The sequence below is a fragment of the Aulonocara sp. 'chitande type north' Nkhata Bay genome, linkage group LG11 (genome assembly GCF_057382095.1).
Source record: "Aulonocara sp. 'chitande type north' Nkhata Bay isolate Kocher_YH1m ecotype deep benthic linkage group LG11, A_spYH_male_GT1.1, whole genome shotgun sequence".
NCBI lineage: Eukaryota > Metazoa > Chordata > Actinopteri > Cichliformes > Cichlidae > Aulonocara > Aulonocara sp. 'chitande type north' Nkhata Bay.
The window spans coordinates 33,205,854-33,225,292 of NC_141354.1; the positions used below are offsets into that span (position 1 = coordinate 33,205,854).

The 19,439-nt window shown below is 38.2% G+C and overlaps 1 protein-coding gene across 8 annotated transcripts in view; it reads right to left on the minus strand.

The window, feature by feature from the left end:
- Positions 1-786: 786 nt before the first annotated feature.
- Positions 787-19,439, minus strand: part of cspg5a (chondroitin sulfate proteoglycan 5a) — a 59,934-nt gene continuing 41,281 nt past the window's right edge. The window contains exons 4-7 of one of the 8 annotated variants that reach the window (XM_086312244.1): positions 12,354-12,432; positions 8,852-8,908; positions 5,195-5,296; positions 1,705-1,844 (exon numbers count right to left, since the gene is read on the minus strand). In XM_086312244.1, coding sequence (XP_086168370.1) covers positions 5,210-5,296; positions 8,852-8,908; positions 12,354-12,432 — 223 coding nt within the window. In that variant the 3' untranslated portion in view covers positions 1,705-1,844; positions 5,195-5,209. Of the gene's footprint in view, positions 1,845-5,194; positions 5,297-8,851; positions 8,909-12,275; positions 12,433-19,439 lie in introns of all 8 variants that reach the window. The other 7 variants (XM_086312245.1, XM_086312240.1, XM_086312241.1 and 4 more) reach the window with 7 other exon arrangements.

The window sequence follows — 19,439 nt, forward strand, 5'->3', positions numbered from 1 at the left end:
GTGTTTGTTGTCATGATTTATGTGCTGTGAGGGCAATTTTTGTAACAGTAGACCAAAATGCCAGTAACATCGTCAAATCTCTGATTTTTTATTTTCATCCATCTATCTTTGTAATAAAAAAAAAAAAAGCAATTTCTGCATCCAATGTTTTTGTTAAGGTCAAAATCTTACATGTTGAAAGTTCCTACATCATCAAAAACACAATTTATTTTAAGTTTATTAACCAGTATGGAACAATTAACCCACCTTTTCCTCCAACTTCCATTTCATCTACAACTCTACTTTTATTTATATTTGTCTGGAATAAACTAGATTACACACATCCCTCAGGATTGACTGGTGTGTATAGTCCTAGAATTTATCATTCAAATCCTGGTGTTTTGTTCCCACCCTAACGTCCAGCCTACCTTAAAGAGCTTTCTGCTAAATATTGTTAAATTACAGAAATCACAAACTTTTAAAAATTCTTTGTTTGTTTGTTTTTGAAATTTTACACTAAGGTTAGAAAATCATAATGATTCTTGTGAAATATATGTCAGCATCTAACAGCCACTTAGGCTTATATGTGATACTAAATATCAATATTAGACATAATCTGTGCTTTTTGAAAATAACTATTAATTGTTGTGAAGCGGATCAGACTCCCCAACCTGACTGCGTAACCAAGGAAGTACATTTATGACAAGGACTGAAGAAGCTGCGTTCAAAGCCATGCACAGAGCGTTGGAATTCAGGGGTAAGAAAAGGGGGAGGCGACACTGAGGTAAAACACAGGACCCAAAGAGGTCATGTTAAAAAGGTTTATTTCAACAACTGTCTGAATCTTGTTTGTTTATTCTCTGTTCGAAATCCCAAAAAAGTACAAAAAAAACCAAAAAAACAAGTACATCAAAGGATTAGAAATCACATCAATGAAAACCAAGACACATTGTGTTGCTTCTTTTAAATCAATCCAAGCATTGTTTCTCCAATATTTATACATACTCACTGGATTAGTCAGACAAACATCAAAACCTCTCAGTAGCTTTATCTTAACTTTTTTTTTTTTTACATTGACGTTTTACGTACGTTTTAAACTTCTGTATGATTTCTTTCTTTTTACAAAATACACCAATGCAGGCAGGGGGAGGGTGTGTCTATGTGTGTGTGTGTATACATATAAGTGTGGCTATGTCGTCATCTTTTCACAGTGGGTGTATGCTTCTTATGTGTGTATGTGTGTGTGTGTGTGTGTGTGTGTGTGTGTGTGTGCAGGTAAGAAAGATAAGGGACAGTAGAGTGACAGCAACAAGGGGGTAACAAGGGGCTGCGAAACAGGGGTGTGGCTGGATGTAAGGGGGTGTTGCAGGGCAGCAGCAGGGTGCAATTGGTGGGGGTGGGGTTACTTTCACCTGGGGCAGTGACGGCGGCGATGGTCGTATATGATTTTTGCGGCGACTTGGGGCCGCTTTGTGGCAGTGTTGCCGTGTTGGAAACGGGTACAGACTGTGTTGGTTGGCTGGTATATTGGCTGGCTGGCAGGCTGGCTGATTGGTTGGTTGGTTGGTTGGTTGGACCACTTAGGTGCACACGGCAGCGGATGGACAGCAAGCAGGGAGGGGTTTGCGGGCACCCATTGCCGGCGCACCTTGTCGTTTTTCGATGTTGGATTGATGGGTTGCTGGGGTTGTTTTGTTTCACATCATGTTGTTCTGCAGTGAGTTTACCTCCGAGGAGTTCTCCTCGCCCAGGACCTTGTGGTTCTCATGTTTGGGGGTCAGAGAGTTGTGGATGTTGAGGGAGTCATCCTCCTTGGGCGGGGCCTTCACCGGGTCCTCCAGCTTGTTCTGGGAATTAGGATCATCCTACCCAAGAAGGGGTGGAGGAGGAGTGGGGGAATAAATTACAGTTAGAACCAAAGAAATCAATCAACCATCAGTCTGATTTTTAGTTACAACCCTGCTTATTGGTCGAGAACTGCCTCTGGGTTCATTTAAACTTTCTGCAAAAGAAAAGAGTGGACTTTCTTTATCACGAGGATTCTTCAGCAAACAGATTACCAATCGTTCCATATTAAGTAATTCTGTATTAACAATTTATGCCCAATGCCAGCATTCAGTGCCAGTTTAGGAAATATTTTGTGCTTTATGTACCAAGGCAAGGAAAGAATGTGGAGGTTGGAGTGGCAAATCGATATATGGCTACATCCAGCCACTATTCAGTAGTTTACATTATTAAAACCCACATTTTCCATAATGTTGACCAAGCATTTTTCAATAGTTTTTCAGTGAGACACACTCACCATAGTGTATTTTTCAGAAAAATGAATTCATGATTCACCCCAAGCACACAGATTCTGAGACGTCAGCACTGGCACTGAACCTAAATATTTATTTTACTGAATCATCCAGTACTAACATTCCTATTCTAGCTACAAACTTAAAGAAAACAAAAATGAGCTTTGGCTCAACACATTTTTGATAAGTTTTAATTTGTCTTTAATTTCATGCATGGAAACAAATTGTCATGTTCTAATGTGGTGCTTTAATGGACCACACTGCTGCTGTGTTTACCTTTTTCTTTTGCTTTTAAAGTTGGATCTAATGAGTTCCAAAAATAATACAATCAGTACTACATCAAATAATACATAAAAGTAAAGATAGGTATTGATTGATTGATTGATTTTTTTGTCTGCACTTAATGGTTAACTGTGAACTGACATTTATCAGTGCTTGGACAGAAGAGCACAGGTGTGAGAGGTGAAATAAGGATATACTCAAAACAGCAAAATATAAATGAAAATGCGTTATGTAATTTTAGGTTTTCACAAGCGTAGAAGGCCGAATGCCCTTTCTTGTGTGTAGAGCATGGGAAGCTGACAGATGCTTTGTGCATATATCAGTGTACGTGTGAATGTGTGTGGGGGGCTCTATTGTGCCAGATCGGCACCCTGAATGGAACAAAAAGTTCACTTGAATTTATGTATGTGTGGGAGCTCTGTGTGACCATGTATAAGCGTTTAAGATTTAATATGTATTTTATCCATGTTTAAAAATAAAATGCAAGTGAACTGCTCAATATGGGCATTCATTGATTTTTCTTTAATTTCGTGCACTGAAACAGAATTTCAGCTAAATCTTGTGTCATCTTGATCAGAATTGTGAAATAATGATGACTGAATTCGATTTACCTGCCACAGGTTACTGGAAACATAAAGCAACAATTGTTAAGGTTTAAGTAGCAAGAACCATTTTCCCCCTTGTGACAGGAAAACCTATCTGCCATGAAATGAAACCAACATAAGTTTTGCTGTGATGAGTATATCGGTATATTCAAGTAGGTTTTGGGACCAGTCACAGAGAAACCGGTCCTTGACACTCTGGCAATCACCAGTTACTAGGGAAAACTGTGTATTTCCCGACTGGTGAATGGTTGCTGGCAGTTGCTGGGAAATCGGTTGCAACAGCCTCAGTTATGCAGGTCTAAAGACAAGTCAGGGTCTCCCTGGCAACTACACTTGCCAACATATTCTTTGTTAGTTGACGAGTAGTTGCTGACAGTGAAATTGGTCATAAAGAGATATACAGTACTGCACCAACAGCCTCCTTGTGATTTCCTTGGTTGCTAGTAGATTGCCATAGTTAGCCCTAGTTTGCAGGTAAGATGTCTTAAAGATGTCTGCAAATACTCAACTTACTTGCAGAGCTGAGAAAGTGCAACACAGAAAACAGAGAAAAAGAAAATGTTTAGCTTCAAAGTAAAAGTTGTCTTTTAAAGTTGCAGCACCCTTTTGAAACATGTTGGTGCAATCAAAGCAACTGTAAGGAGGTTTTTGATCCAGCACGCTATTTGTGACCAATTTCACCTAATGACAGCCAGCAACCTCCAGCAACCAGTTGCCAACTGGGAAACACACATTTTTCCCTTGCAGCCTCTGAATACCAGGGGCTGCCACACTTCAGTCACACTGGCTCTTCTATAGGCCTGTGTGGCTAAGGACTTAAAATGTCAGCTAGATTTGAAAATTGCAATTATAAGGTGAGCATCCATAATGCATGATAATTCTTCACTTTAACCTCTTCAATCTGAAATTCATAAGCAAAATAGAACATTCATAACATTTAGTATACAGCCTATATAATATTTTGTGACTAGTTTAAAAAACGCTCGAATGCTATCATAATGTAAGCATGTAATAAAAAGGTTGTAATTTTTAGCATTTGTGAAAATATTTACAACTAAAAGTTTTATATTGGAAAAAAATACAATAATCTATGATAATCAGTTTACACCTATCTTCATTAGAGTGTGTTATAAACAAAAAGTGATTGCAGAAAAATGCTGGTGAATTGGTTTGACTTTGGATTTGTAAAAACTTTAAATTCTGCAAAAAACACACGTATAAGCCTTTAAAAGCTGTCAGAATGGTGAAAAATACCATCAGGAAAAACAGAAGGTATTGAAAGCAAAAATAATTTTAGTAGCAGTCATTTCAGTGGTTTAAAAGCTCTGCTGTTTATCATGCTTGGCTGGTATGTTGTGTTTGGTTGAGGCGACACTGAGGTGAGCTGCATGAGCGACACCATCCACCCGCCCTCCTTACACCTTCAGGCAACCCAGGAAGCACATGCACATCCACATGCAAAACCCTTACAATACACCCCATGGACAGTGATGACCGCTCATGCAGTGCACCCAGCGTCTTCCTGCTTCACCTCCACCGTGACCATTTAGTGTCCCAAAACACAAGAAAATGAACAAAAGTAAACTAACCCTGTTTGATTATCTGTGGGTACCACCGTCATACATACCCACCGGGGGAGAAAACTGTTGTGTTTTAGAGGTTTCAGTTTAATTCATCTGAATTTAATTAAGGTCAGAGGGGAAAAATTGATTGCAGAGTCTATTTTAGCTCAGTTTTCCAGCCTCTTAGCTTCCATTAATTTTGCATGGCATCATCGACCCTACTGAGCTGAGGCATCCTGGGGCGTCAGCCTGAGCCTCTCTGTCACACTCACAACCGCAAGGGTGCACCCATACAGGCAAGCACAAACAGAGTATGTCGAGATAGACACATTCATTCAAACACGTGCGCACGCACACATCAAATTCCAGACCCTGGGGCCTGTGCCATTCACAAACACCCCCTAATTGAATGTTTGTGTTTAAATTCAATGGCACTTTTTTAGAAAGGAAGAGCAGTGAGAGCATTTACCCGATGGCTGCTGGCCTAGATAGTAACTTCAGGCAAGACGTGTGGATACGTCACTTCCATGGTTACGGGATAGGGGCCCTCTTTCCTCCCGTCAGCGTGAAACTGTAAAATGTTTGTGTTTGTTGGATTTCAATGTTTTAGTGCATGGGTGGAGAGGGGTGTGGGCATTGAGTGGGCAGCAGTCACAGAGTCATCAGGACTTTTGAGTGGGTTTCATTTTGGGAGAGTGGGAACAGAGAAAAACAGGGCTTTGATGATGATGATGATGATGATAGAGGCACATGGACAGTTCCTGACGTCCTTCTCTTGTGTACTGGATTCCAATTTAGTTTAATGGTCCTGCAAATTGCATGAAAGCTTTGGGAAATAAATGAATATTGCACTTAAGATTCATTTGCAATCACTGTAATTTTAATATAATAAAACTTGATGTTAGTCTTTCTGTCTTTCAGTTATTTCCTGTTTTACTTAGTTTTCTCTCAAATCTTGTTATGCTTTTGTTCCTTTCCCTCCTTTCAGATTGTTATAACTTTCAGTCTGTGCCAGATCTTCAATGCTCCTCATGTATATGTCTATAAAGCCTCCCTATGTCCCCTCCATGTGTTTCACTAGTCCTTGTGTTTCGGTTTTTGGACCTATTTTGGTTTCACATTTGAACTTTGTGTTTCTGGGTTTACATCACCATTAAGAGTCCTGCATTTGCGTCCTCTCTCCACCCCTACCTAACCTGACATAAATACTCTTTGGTCATTATTAAATGATAAATCCTAAGCCTCTCCACACTTGCCCTACTCCCACACTATTTATGGTTGCCAAAGTCAGAAATATTTAAATAATAAACATAGAGGGTTTTTGTTAAGTAAAAGGGTAAATATGTTTTGGATCTTGTCAGAGACCTGAATTTAAGGATTTAGTGTTTTAGCTACAAAACATTTTGATGGTGTTGTATTTATGTATCAATATTTTCTTCAGTTTTTTCTCTGCAGCTGATTAACAGTGTTTAAGAGTCAATACACCTTTGTGTGTTTTAGCATTAGCATTATGCATGAACACACATCATATTAAAATATTTGTACTGGAATGCATGTGTGTCTGCTAATATTTGCCTGCTTGTATTAAAAGGAATGCCACCACGCATGTGTATACATAGCTGTTTGAGTTTACTGACTGATGTTTGCCCCTGAGTGGATATGTGTCTATATAAGGACTGTGCAGAGTTAGGGGGAAGCACAGGGTGAGGCAGGCAGTCGGGACACTGCACAATGCGGCTGTGACTGTGTGACTAATCCAAAAAGGAATAGCATGGCAAGCATCACTCCAACATCCTGACTTGGATCTGAATATGGAGTATTTTGAGTTTTAATCATATGCTACATTGTATGCATTTTATCAATTCAATTCAATTTCATTTACATAGTGCCAAATCACAACAACAGTCGCCTAAAGGTGCTTCATATTGTAAGATAAAGATCCTGAAATGATACAGAGAACCCCCAACAATGAGATGACTCCCTATGAGCAAGCACTTGGTGATAGTGGGAAGGAAAAAACTCCCTTTTAACAGGAAGAAACCTGCAGGAGCAGGCTCTGGGAGGGGCAAACATCATATAGTCTTATGTCTTTTAAAGGCCTGTGCTGAAGTGGTGTGAATTCCCCTAACGAAACAAGTCACTGAATAGGAAGTTGGGTCTTACCAACAAATAATTATTAGTAGAATTAATCATAAAAGAACAATTTCTTTGGATTTTATTACTGCAAATGGTTAAGTACCTGTATGCACTCACACTTACCTTTTTATTATTTATTTATTTAAGTGATTCTAAAGCTGCGTCCTTTCTCGAAAAATTTGGACAGTCACATGAATCATAGCAACAACAGTTCACCGCTGTCACAATGACCTACAGAGAAGTCAAATTTAAAGTCAGAAGTTTTCAACTATCTACTTTATTATCGAGATCAAAGATTAATCACAGAGTTTGTTGTTTTAAGACCACATGGATCACACTCTGCACAAAGGATCATAAGAACGAAATCATTTTTAAAGAGAGTATTTAGTATTTTCTTTGCTGATTTACACATCAAACCTGCAGCCTTTGCACTTCAGGTTAATTCTGTTATGATAAGTCAGTCTGAGAGCCAATTCAGTCAGTGGAAATGAAATCCTCTTAGAAATTACAGCCAGCTCTGCCTGGTCAACTCATTTTCTGTGTGGAATTTATTTAGTATTGACAGAAAACAATTTCATTTCAGGGTTTGCTGCAGAGAAAACTGTGTGTCTGAATTTCTGTGAAGGGAAGATTAGGGACAAGTGGGTTCAATCTACCACGGTGAATGAAACACAAAGCATTCTATTACTTTGAGTGTTTTTTGTGTTATTGTGCAGAAATGGCATTGTGTGAGGGGGTTCAATTTCTCTGTAAATTCGTCTTTTTCTGAATGGTATTTCTTCTTCCATTAAAGCCTCAGCATGTGTGCCTGTGTGTGTTATGGAGGTGGTACAGTGGCTGTCTGGACATGTGACAAGGACCTCACAAGGTCAGCAGCTCCTTGTGGCAGCAGCGATGCTGTTTTTATGCCTTTGTTAGACTGGATTTTTTAACTTCTAGGCATTGGATCTTTATTGCTGGAGGAACGTAACCAATTTAAATGCTATGTGTTACAAAAAAATGCTTAAAAAGGGTTAAAGGGCTACTTTAGTATCTCACTTTCATAAAATTTCATGTGACAGATTAACAAAAGAATAGTCAGATTAAAGCCGGCATGTCTAAAATATTCTCTTTTTTCTGTCTTAAAAACTGAAAATAAATGAAGCTTTGCATTCAAAGAAGACATTACTCCATTTTCATGAGCTAGCTAGCAATTTTTTTTCAAAATCTGGAAGCAGAATATTAGTGTAAAGCCCCTCAAATTTGAAATATATATATATATATATATATATATATATATATATATATATATATATATATATATTTAAATGTGCCTTACACTCGCAGGGCCTTCATGAGTTAGTGTGACCCACGAGTCCTAGTGCCAGTCTCAAGCCTGGATAAATGGGAGGTTTGCATCAGGAAGGGCATCTGGTGTAAAATCTAACCAATCTGATCTGTCCACTGTGGTGATCTCTCAGAAAATAAGGGAGCAGCCAAAAGTAATTACCTACACAAGTCAAAATTAAATGCTTTTTTTTTTTGCCCTTTAAAAAACCTGTCAGTTTAATGCTACCAAATAAGTTATATTTGCATCCATTTGGCTAACACATACTAACACTGCTTAAAAAAACAAAAACAAAAACAAAATAAACACCTGAAGACCATAAAAGCTGGAAAAATAAGGGTATTATATAAAGCCATACTTTTAATTCTTATTAATATTAAATGGAGCCCAAAGTTTACCAAATGTAAATATGTCAGGTCAACACTAAATATTGGCTGTCTTTGTTAATTTTAGTTGTGTGTTCTGCTCTAACATAGCATGTTTTTCTGACTTTACTATCCGTTTTTATTTTGGCTTTTATTGATTTTGTGGGTGGGAAAGGCTCAGATTGATTCACTGATAGTTGAAAAGGGTGATTGACAGGGCCACAGTAACAATGAAAGAGCTGTTTGGGAAGGCGGAAGAGAGGATCGGGACTATCTAACATTTGGGATTTGATCTTACCTCACAGTCGGACTCCTCTTTGGTCTTACACTCCCAGGTGTATCTGCTCATGGTTTTCTGAGGGGAGGGGGATGGGGCAAAGGGTTATACTCCTCAAAAACCATACAAGGCATCCTCAGAAAGACAGATAAGGACGGACAGAGAAAGAAGGAGGGTGAAGCGGAAAGAAAGAAAGAGAAGTAGCGAGAGGCACGGCAGATCAGAGGTGATACAGAGAGATTAAGTGGCAAGAGAGGCAGAGGGAGAAGAGGGAGGCAGACAGGAAGAGATAGAGACAGATAAAACAGAGAGAGAGAGATGGAGCACTGGAGACAGAGACCAATAGTAGGAGTAACTAGACTTCCTCTTGGATGTCAGCTGATATTCCCAGCTGGCTACAGATGCGGACTCTGGTGCTGCCTGGTTGTAACTCTGTATCACCACAGTACGTACAGTTTTGGATATTTCTGTTCAGGTCTCAGCCTTCATAGCACAGACACTGCGCTGTTAGTTTGGAAGGGAATTCAGGGTATTTGCTTTATTAGAGGATTATTTGGGGTTTATTTGGGGAAAACTGGTGAGTTCGTGTGGTTTTTGGTTTGGGTAAGTTCATATGGAAAGGTCAGTTTTGTATGTGGTTGGCAAACCTGTTGCAAAATTAATCTGGGTTGAATAGTAGTTGGAAACTTTAAGATAGTGTAAGATACTAGAGAAGGAAATCAGTTACATAAGTAAATGATTTAATAATCACTTGCAATATTTTATATATTCTGATTTATTTCTTTTACCCTTGGACACCCTCACTCTCAATAGCACTAGCATTTTTTTATTAAACGTTCATTCGAAACACTGGAAATCTTAATTCAGAATACAAATATAAATTAATAGACCTGCAGGATAAATATGTGAAGCCTGACATTGCTACGGTGATCGTAACCCAGCCTTGTGCTTAAAGGTATATTTTTGTAAATAAATATTATCCTTCTCACCAAATACTGTGATGGAAAATATTTGCACAACAGTCCTAAAGGCATTTTTACATTTCCATGTTTGCTAGCCTGTGGGTTCTTTTTTTACTGTCTTCTCTGGCAAATTCCTGCATTTCTTGGTTCATTTTCACCAGCTAACTATAAGTCAGTGATATGTATGACACTGCATCAGAAATGTGTACTATACATAATCGTCAGAATTATGTGTAGATCTCACAGTGTAGCTTAAATTGTGCAAACAGTTTACAAATACTATTCAACCCAATGATGAGAGGTAATTTGCAGGGTTTGATGGGTTGTCCTGAGTTAGGAAGGAGAGCTAAGAGACGATGTTAGAATACGATGATGGGTTTTTTTTTTTTACTGCTTTGAGTTTTTAGATATTTCAGGGTTATAAATGGTAAACGGTATTTAGGTGTGGTTACAATGAATGGTTGTGACAGTTTTCCATCTAAAAACTGCTAGCCTATGCTGTCGCATAATATTAAAGATAATCATAAAGTAAAAACAAAAAAACTAAACAAAACAAAAAAACCCGAAAAAACCTACAAAGTTGTTAGAGGGTGGTACCACATTTTCAAAAGGTTTAAAATCTGAAAACAAAACAAACTCTTTACCAGTTGTAGCACTACAACTACCCATGCTGCTACAACGTTAGCGTTAGCTCTACAAGCTACCCATGCTTCAGTTAGTGAGGTACCTGTCGAATCTCTGCTGCCTCCTTCAGGCAGCAGCGAGACGTTGCATCTCAGATGTTTATCCTGATAACCCCAACCATGTCCAGGAAATATCCCTTAAAAGCTTACCTGGTTCTGGGATTCCTTTCCCCATTTTCTCCTCCCCCAGAAATCCAGAAAACCCTCCCATTTCCCCGCCCACTTTCAGGATAAACAAGTCAAGCAGACAATTTGTTAAAAGTACAGATTTCTTAGCAGCAAAGCAAAGCTGCGGTGGCTGATATGGCCACTGGGTGGTGCATATTAGCGACAGAGCAGGCATGCCATGACATCCTGATGCAAGAGGTGATCAGAAAGAGATGGGATAGGGAGGGGTCACAGAGGGGAGTTTTTTGTTTTTTTCTTATAGTAATCAGCTGCATTATGAAAACAGTCCATAAACATTCAGACTACATGGTTTCAGGAAATCAGTGTTTTTTGGACACTACTCAGACAAAATAAATTAGGGAACTGTTTTAGACTTTGCCTAAGATAAGAAATTATAGGTTATTTCCAGCCATTCTCACTATTTCAAGTTTTCATTGTACTTGAACTATGCTATGTTGTAAAATAGGATAAATAAAAACTACACCAACAAACTAAATCAATAAACAGAATCAAACTATAAGCCTTTACAAAAGTTGTGTTGCAATGGTAACGGGCTGCAAGGGCTCAGTTACTCCTTGGGTATTTATTTCTATGATTCATTACAGTCCATAATTCAATTCAATTCAATTCAATTTTATTTATATAGCGCCAAATCACAACAAAAGTCGCCTCAAGGTGCTTCATAACCTAACAGCAGACATCTAAGTCCACATATTTGTAGCTTGTCAGTGATTTTGAGAACAGCATTTGTATGACATGCGGGACCTTTGTGTTGGTTAATGAGAAACTTGTTTCACATTGTAAAGACATTGTAGACATGACGATCCACAACAGGAAGTGTTTCAAAAAGGCGTATTCTTCAAGTTTCAATCAAATTAGCTTTTCTCATTGTGTTAAAATGATAATTGAAAATGCAGTGTGTAGATCTACAGTTGCTAAAGGTCCTTGACTATCTGTGCAGATATTACAAATATAAGTCAGGACATGACTTCATTGTCATGGGTACCGTATATAGTACAGAACAGCATATTTTCACATGTTTATGCTCTTTAACTTGAAGTCGTGTTAAATTTAAATTTTAAAATGTAAGAATTGAGAGATTTAATGCATTTTTCTTGTTTTTCCAGGAATTGAAATGTATATATGGGATGAAATTCAACTTGCAGATGATGCAAAATAGCTTCTAATGTTATGTGAGTTTTCATCTTGGTTCATTAAAATAAGAATTTGAGGTATTACAAAGACAAAAAAACCAAACAGGAAAACCTGTAGAAAAAAAGAGTGTGATTTGTTTGTGATAAACAGGCTCAAATTTAACTTCAAAATTAATTCATGTGATAATGGATTAAATTTGTTCTTAGATAAAATCCTATGAATGTGAGGGTAGAAATTATTAGAGTGCATGGATGCCCACTCGCTTTTATTGCATTTAGATTTCCTGCAGTATTTTAGAAAACTCCCACCATTCTTTATTGCACTATGACCACTCCCATCCCCCTCCTTTAGCATTTCACACCTCGGAGTATTGGAGAATACTCATGCCCATGCATTTGGAGGAGAGTCGAGGGCCCGGGCAGGATTTGGGGGAGATGCAGAAAAAGGGGTGAGAGATAGAGGCGAGAACCACGTTACCTGACAGATAATGTTATCATAGTAAGCCAATGCACGGGCATGAGGGACGTTAGGAGGGGTGTCGCACAGTTTCCTTACATTTGGGTGGGAGCCCTCAGCGATGGTGGACAGCGAGAAATTATCATTGTGCTGCTCCGATGAAGGCCGGTACTTACTGCTGGGCATCAGAGGATGGGATGGAGAGGATGATGAGAAAAAAGAAGGAAACAATTAGGAGAAGAAAGATGGAAAAAAATAAAGATGTTGAGAAATTCAGAGAAGGAAAGAATAAAATACAGAGCACAGCAGCGAGGTCAAAGATGAAAGTGAAAAGATGTGAATTTGGGAGGACAAAAAAAGAAGGTTGGAAAAGAGCGAAGATGAGGAAAGAAAGAATGACAGTAACGAGAGTAACGGTAGGAAAATTGCAGGGCCAGGTTTGGAAATGTAAGTTGCCAATTTGAGGATCCAGCAAGTAAAAAAGGGAGATGCAGCAATGATGTGAAAAAGAAAAGGGCATTAGGCGACAAGAAGAAGACAAATGGAGAGATGGTAAAACAAAATGGGATCATAGGAGAAAATACCAAAGTATCAGTGGAGGAAAAAGTGAAGAAAATGACAAATTTAGGGAAAGATTACATTGTTGACAAAAAAGATAGAAGGGGAGAGAAAAAGCAAGAAAGCAGCATTAGTCAGACAGCAAAAGATTAGGACTTCTGCTTGTCAGAAAAAATCAGACACAAACATTTTATCTGTGATGCAACGAACTAAGAATAAAAGGATACCTGGATCAGTCAAAAGACTTCACCTTGACTCACATTTGACCAATGATTGTTTAAAACAGGGAAAAATCCAAACAAGTTAAAAACATACTTTTGTGTAGATTCGCTTTTTCTCAACTCAGCTGACACGACTGATGCAACTGATCTGTGTTAATAAAATCTAGGAAAATAAAAATCTCTACCATACAAATACATTATACACATCCCCCGCCACAATATGAAGCAGTATCGAGTCTTGGACTGTAAAAATATCTGGTGGTTACAGGTTGCGAAAAGTCTGGATTGTCCACCTACAACATCGTTCAAAACCCTGCAAAATGAAACCTGCTGTTTTCAATCAGCAGTTTTCAGAAAGGAATTAGAAATGCGAGCACTGATGTAACAATCTTTTATTTAATCAGACACTAATGGGGTGAAATTACCTGCTTTCACACATCACTTCCCTGATCAGAACATGGATGTAGGAGGAAAAAAAATCATTATTCTCCTAAAGAAGCAGCTGTATATTGGCTATTTTCAGCAAAAGGCATGCAAAATCTGCACCAGGTCCTAAAATTTTAATGCTCTGATGTTAGATTTTTAACTGTTTTACTACAGTTTTATTGGCTTGATTGATTATTATTTTTTATTTATTAGCATTTTAAGACTATTTTTGTCACTGTTACAATAAAAAGCAGTTAACTACTTCTGGCTGCTCCCCTATTCACAAGGGGCTGCTACAGCAGGTAGCTCCGCATGTTTGATTTGGCAGATTATTTACACCCAATGCCCTTCCTGACTCAATCCCAAAGGGATTTGTATCTCCTCCTGGGATGGAACCAGGGATTCATATGGAATTGCACAAAAATTAAAAATCAAAAAAACAAAACAAAAAAAACTGCCTTTTAAAAAAATGAAAGAGTAAATAAATTGCAGCTAAAATCTAATATTTTGTTGACCCATCCATCCAACCCAACTTCATCTGTGTATAGCTCAGATTTCCTTTTCTCCTCTGATGATAAGAAACATGTATTGAAAATTCCTGCAAAGTGTTTCTTTTTTCCATCTTACGCCATAAAGGAACATCTTTTTACTGTATGTTAGGTTACTAAGCACACACAATGGAGCACTGACGACATATGCAGTATGGTTTAAACTATGGCGCTTCTGTCATTCACCATCTAATCTGTCTCCTGAAAACGAGGTGTACTGCTGTGAAACAGACACAGATACACTCTGGTTTTTCTTTCATCTCAGGAGAGAAGCAGCAAAGAGGAATTCCCTTTCTATTTTCTTCCACTTCAACTTCTTAACTCAAAGAGATGTGTGTCTCAGAGGTCAAAGCAGACAGTAGCAGAGTTTCATAGATTTGTGTCTTCTCAGCTGTTATTTGTCCCACGCACATATTAACCTTTATCCTGAGCCTCTTAACATTTTAAATCCCTTTCTTATCAATAGTTAAACAAAAGGCTGTGATCTACTTACTACACAGACACACAAAAAACACTACTGCTTCTCTGATCCGCATTCCTGAGATTTATATTTGATGAACCACAGAACAGGAAAAACAAGGTAATGACACGAGAGGGGGAGACACTGAAGTGCATCACCAGCTTTGGACCATTCACTCTGCTGTCTTTCTGCCAATGGCTGTTAAAATGCTGCACCTAAGATAACAAATATATATTTACATACTTGTTGCAGAGTTTTGTGCAGATTCACAAATGAAAAACTTCACAATTAGCCATATAGCAGCTGCAGGTATCATGACGTTTTCTACCTGCCTAAACAGGCTTTCCTTAATATTAATTCCTTCACAATAATGAGCCCTAATATATCCTACAGGTTTGGTAATTTTTGATTATTGAAAATTGCCAGTGACAAGTACAGGGGGTGATAAATTGGTCACTAAATGAACATACTGGTAAAGCTGGAAATTAGTATCAAAGAATTAAATGTAAGAAACAATAAACTGCAGTATAACGTAATAAAAACATGCATATGTAGTCTGAGCAGTTAAATACATAACTTGAATCTATCAGACAGGTAAGGGCAGAGATGGGCAGTAACGCGTTACTTGTAACGCGTTACTGTAATCTGATTACTTTTTTCAAGTAACGAGTAAAGTAAGGGATTACTATTGCAAAATCAGTAATTAGATTACCGTTACTTTCCCGTAGGAACGCTGCGTTACTGCGTTACTAAAACCGTGATTTTTTTTGCGAGAATGTCTCATGACAGTGACGTAAGCAAGTGCGACGTTGGTGACAGCAGCTGTGTGCAGATCAACAATGGATAATATATCGAGTGCGGGAGAGAGTATGAGCGTGCAGCGTTTAAAGTGTGGAAGTACTGACCTTACTTTGAGTTTGATTCCATAAAAAGTGACAAAAACATTAGCGTCCATCGTGCGTGGGAAGAAAACTTCTTTTTACAGCGAAAAAAACCCCTAAACTTCCGAGCAAGCACCGAGTAGCTACGACGTGATGGGAAACTCACAGAGACACTCGCGCGGATTCTTCAACTGACCGCAGCACACCTGCACCAGGGTAACCCTCCGCCTACCCTGCTCCTGCTTTACAGGTGAAAATAGAGCAAAAGGACCGCTGAGTCTTTGACTTTATTTATTTTCTGCTGTGTTTTACTTGCATCTGTTTGAAAGAGTGAGTAAAAACACAAAAAATATTTTATTTTATGTGCTGGAATGTGTAGAAAATAGGTTTAAATGTTAAACTAATTTATTCAAGTCAGAGAATGTTGCATATAATTAAATGTTTTGCTTGATGCATAAAGTTAAAAGATTAAAACTGATAAAACAAGTTTAAAAAAGAGACTTTTCCATTTGATTACATTTTGTATGATGGATTATGTAGAAAAAGTAGAATTGGGCTGAAAGATCTATCACTTTATCACCTCTTCATGTTGTAAATCGTGTTTTTAAAAAGTAACTAAGTAACTAAGTAATTAATTACTTTTGAAAATAAGTAATCAGTAAAGTAACGGGATTACTTTTTTGGGGGAGTAATCAGTAATTAGTTACTGATTACTTTTTTCAAGTAACTTGACCAACACTGGGTAAGGGTAATGAGTATAGTGCTTATGATAAGTCAGACAGACCAAGGTTGAAACAGTCGTTCTGGATTTTGAAATAATATCCAGATTATTTGTCTTGAAGAAGGTCTGGGTGGATGGATGGGTCAATCTAACTTCATACTGGTGCTGTCATTTTGATTGAATTTGTCTTATTGTTAAAGTTATAGCATCTACTAATGTTTAATTCTAACAAATTAGCATTCATAAACTTAAACATATTATTTCCTAAAAGTGAAACCAAGTTTGTTTTTTTTGGGGTGGGGGTGAATAGTAACTATGTAACAATTGATTCAGGATCCTATGTTTAATCTCATTCCAGCATTTGTCATTAATGACAATGAGCAGCTTCAGTTAGTATAAACAGCATTACATGAACAAACTGGTATTCAGCTTGATTCCAGATAGGTGACGCCTATAATTTGATCATTTAAATACTCGAGATAGAAAAAAGCTCATTACTGTTCAGATAGATGAAATTCCCTGAGGAATTTGAAAATGCTTCATAGCACTTCATCAATCTCTTCCTCCTCCCTCCCGTTCTCTCTTTTTTTCCCCCTGCTCCATCTTCGACCAGGATGTTGGGTCTGATCTCGACTGCGGCAGAAAAACACTGCAATTACCCAAAGCAGATGGGGGAGTGTGGGAGTCGCATGTATTCATGAGGCTTGTGAGAAGCACACACTCTCCTCTGTGTCACGTTGAGATTTTTTCTCTGTATCCGCCCTCTTTTATTCCTCTTTCACTTTCTCTTTCCTGCAACAGTCCCTCTGCCTGTTTCATCCTGCCCTCCTTTTTACTCCCCTAAAATGTCGCCCTTCGCCTCCATTTCTCCTTTATGCTTTCTTGCTTCTTTCTCCTTTCTTGCTCCTCTTTGATTTCTTTTGCCGACCACTTGATGAGGCTCTGTTGTCTCTTTCATGCTGCACCCTACCGCTCACACCCCTCAGGTCGCACAGCTGTATGTAGGTCAACCCCGCCTCCGCCTGTTTCTCCCAGCCTCCCTCCCCTCTGCCTGTTCAGACTGCCCTACTTTCAGCTGGATCCAGAGTACCACTGACATCACCCTATCCCCCCCTTTTTTTAATTTCTGCTCACTAGCATTACAGCTGCTACTGACTGCACTACTTTTCCTTCTCACCATCATCCTCATCGTCCATAATCTCCATTACCATGACTAGCAGGAAGATAACCTTCTCAGTGAAGCTAAAAATAAACACTATAGCGTGGGATCTGGTGATGAGGAGCCGGTCCTTGGGTTCACATTTGCATCCGTGATGCTTCTCATCCACAACAGCTCTGTTGCTAGGGAGATCATCACTAAAACGCCAGGACTGGCAAAGCAATGCCGAAACAACCCCCACCCACTCTTCTTGTATTCAGTCCAGCCCTGCAATCTGTCTGTCACTCTCTTTTTCTCCTTCACTGTCCTGTATATCAAAGAATCAGCCTTTTTTCGCGTTGTGCATTTTTACAAGTGTGTCCCGTGGTTACAGAATAAGGTCCCTCATTAACTCCATAAATTGTCCTGAACACGACTAACAATGTGTGTTTTAGAGGCCAAAGCAGTTCCTATATTAGAGCATTTTTAGTTAATTCTTTGCAACACATATATACATATACAGGTCTTCAAATATCCCAAGTATTATCTTCAGTGGTCAGGTCATTAGATACATGGGAGTGATCTGTGCAATCTAACTGAATCCAGCACAGCTCTTCTGCCCCAATGTTTACTGGTATGACACACACTCACATAAAAACACACATCTTATAGGTGTTAATCATTTAGGATGCAATGCATTAAAGCTGTGAAAAATGACCAGGATGTTCAGGAAAATATCTTTTATCAAAATAAAATCCATTAGTTTGTTGTAGAAAGGTATCAGCATCCTTTAATATGTCACTTTTTCAAAATAAAAGCCCCCAATTACTTTTTTAACAAAAAAAATGTGTGTTTCTAATGTTCTGACCCCATATTGCATTTTGAAGTATGCACAAACGTTTCTCATTTTTAAGTCTTATTCTTTAATGTTTAATTTTCTTATTTCTTGTGATTAAACTAAAAACTAAACATTTTGATATTCATTACTTTTGGTTCAATCTGCAAAACTTTACATCTGAACTCTTAAAGAGCTCTCTATACACTCTAGTAACATCAATGTAATTAAAGATGCAGTGCAGAGTAATTACTTCAGTGACTGACTGAAAAAGAAATGCTAATCGTTCTCCAGTATCTCAAGATTTCATGATTGCAAAATGCTCGACACATCCCCGTGTGCTGTAAGAAACTAAAACAGTTATTTTTTCCAAAAATGTTTAAAGCAGTTCAAAAATGAGGCAGGTCAATTAATCATAAAACATTAGGCTGAAAACATTTTTAAAAATCTGAACCACATGAAACCATTCAACCACAGTGGTGGTGAAAAATCCTTCACATCAAATATGCTTCATGCATCAAAAACACTTGCGATGCCTCAAAACCAGAACAAAACCTTTCCTGCTTTTCTTCTTTGCACTGCCTGCCGCAGCTATCTTGTCATCAGTTTTTCAGCCGGCTGCTCGCCATCAGCTCTCCATGCCGCCCCTCCCACCCCTGGCTTCCTTCTGCATTCCTTCAGACTGTCCTCGTCTCTTTGCCTTTTCTTTGTTGGCTTTTCCCTTCTCCTCCTACTTTTATACCTGTATTTTTCTTTCTTAGCTTCACTTTAAATAGCGTTAAACTATTCTCTGTCCTAGAAACTGGATTCAGACTAACCTCGATTTTTGACTCTATAACCAAGCATCCTATTAACCTCAAAGGTTTAAGTATGGTAAAAGGACATTATTCATTTATTTCCACTGTTGTCAAAAATTTTGACACGTGTTAAAAATACATGAATTAAACACAAATAAAAAATCAGTTGCTGTAATATTTAAGCTAATTTTTGCCTATATATTTGTGTTCTCCTTGCTTTGCATGACTCTCAGTTCAAAATAATCCTTATATATCATACACTGGGCCTTTTTCTAGCCCATCTATATGAAACAGGTGGTTTTAGTTCATCCCCCCATATGAAGCTCACGCTCTGTCTTTGACATCAGACAGTTGAAAAAAAATCTGTGTGAAACTGGGTGTTTAAAACATTCTGGTGCCCAAGCTTTTGGCTCACAAGGATTAGTTCATTAGTGCATATACTGAACTCATTACTTGAAATTTTGGGCCATGTTTAATGTGGCCATTTCACCTCTGTCATAGTATGACAGAAAATAAGGACAGACTCTGCTGTCTGTTTTTTTTACAAAGTTCACAAGCTTAGCACTCCTTTTTTAAAGTACAACATATTAATCACACATG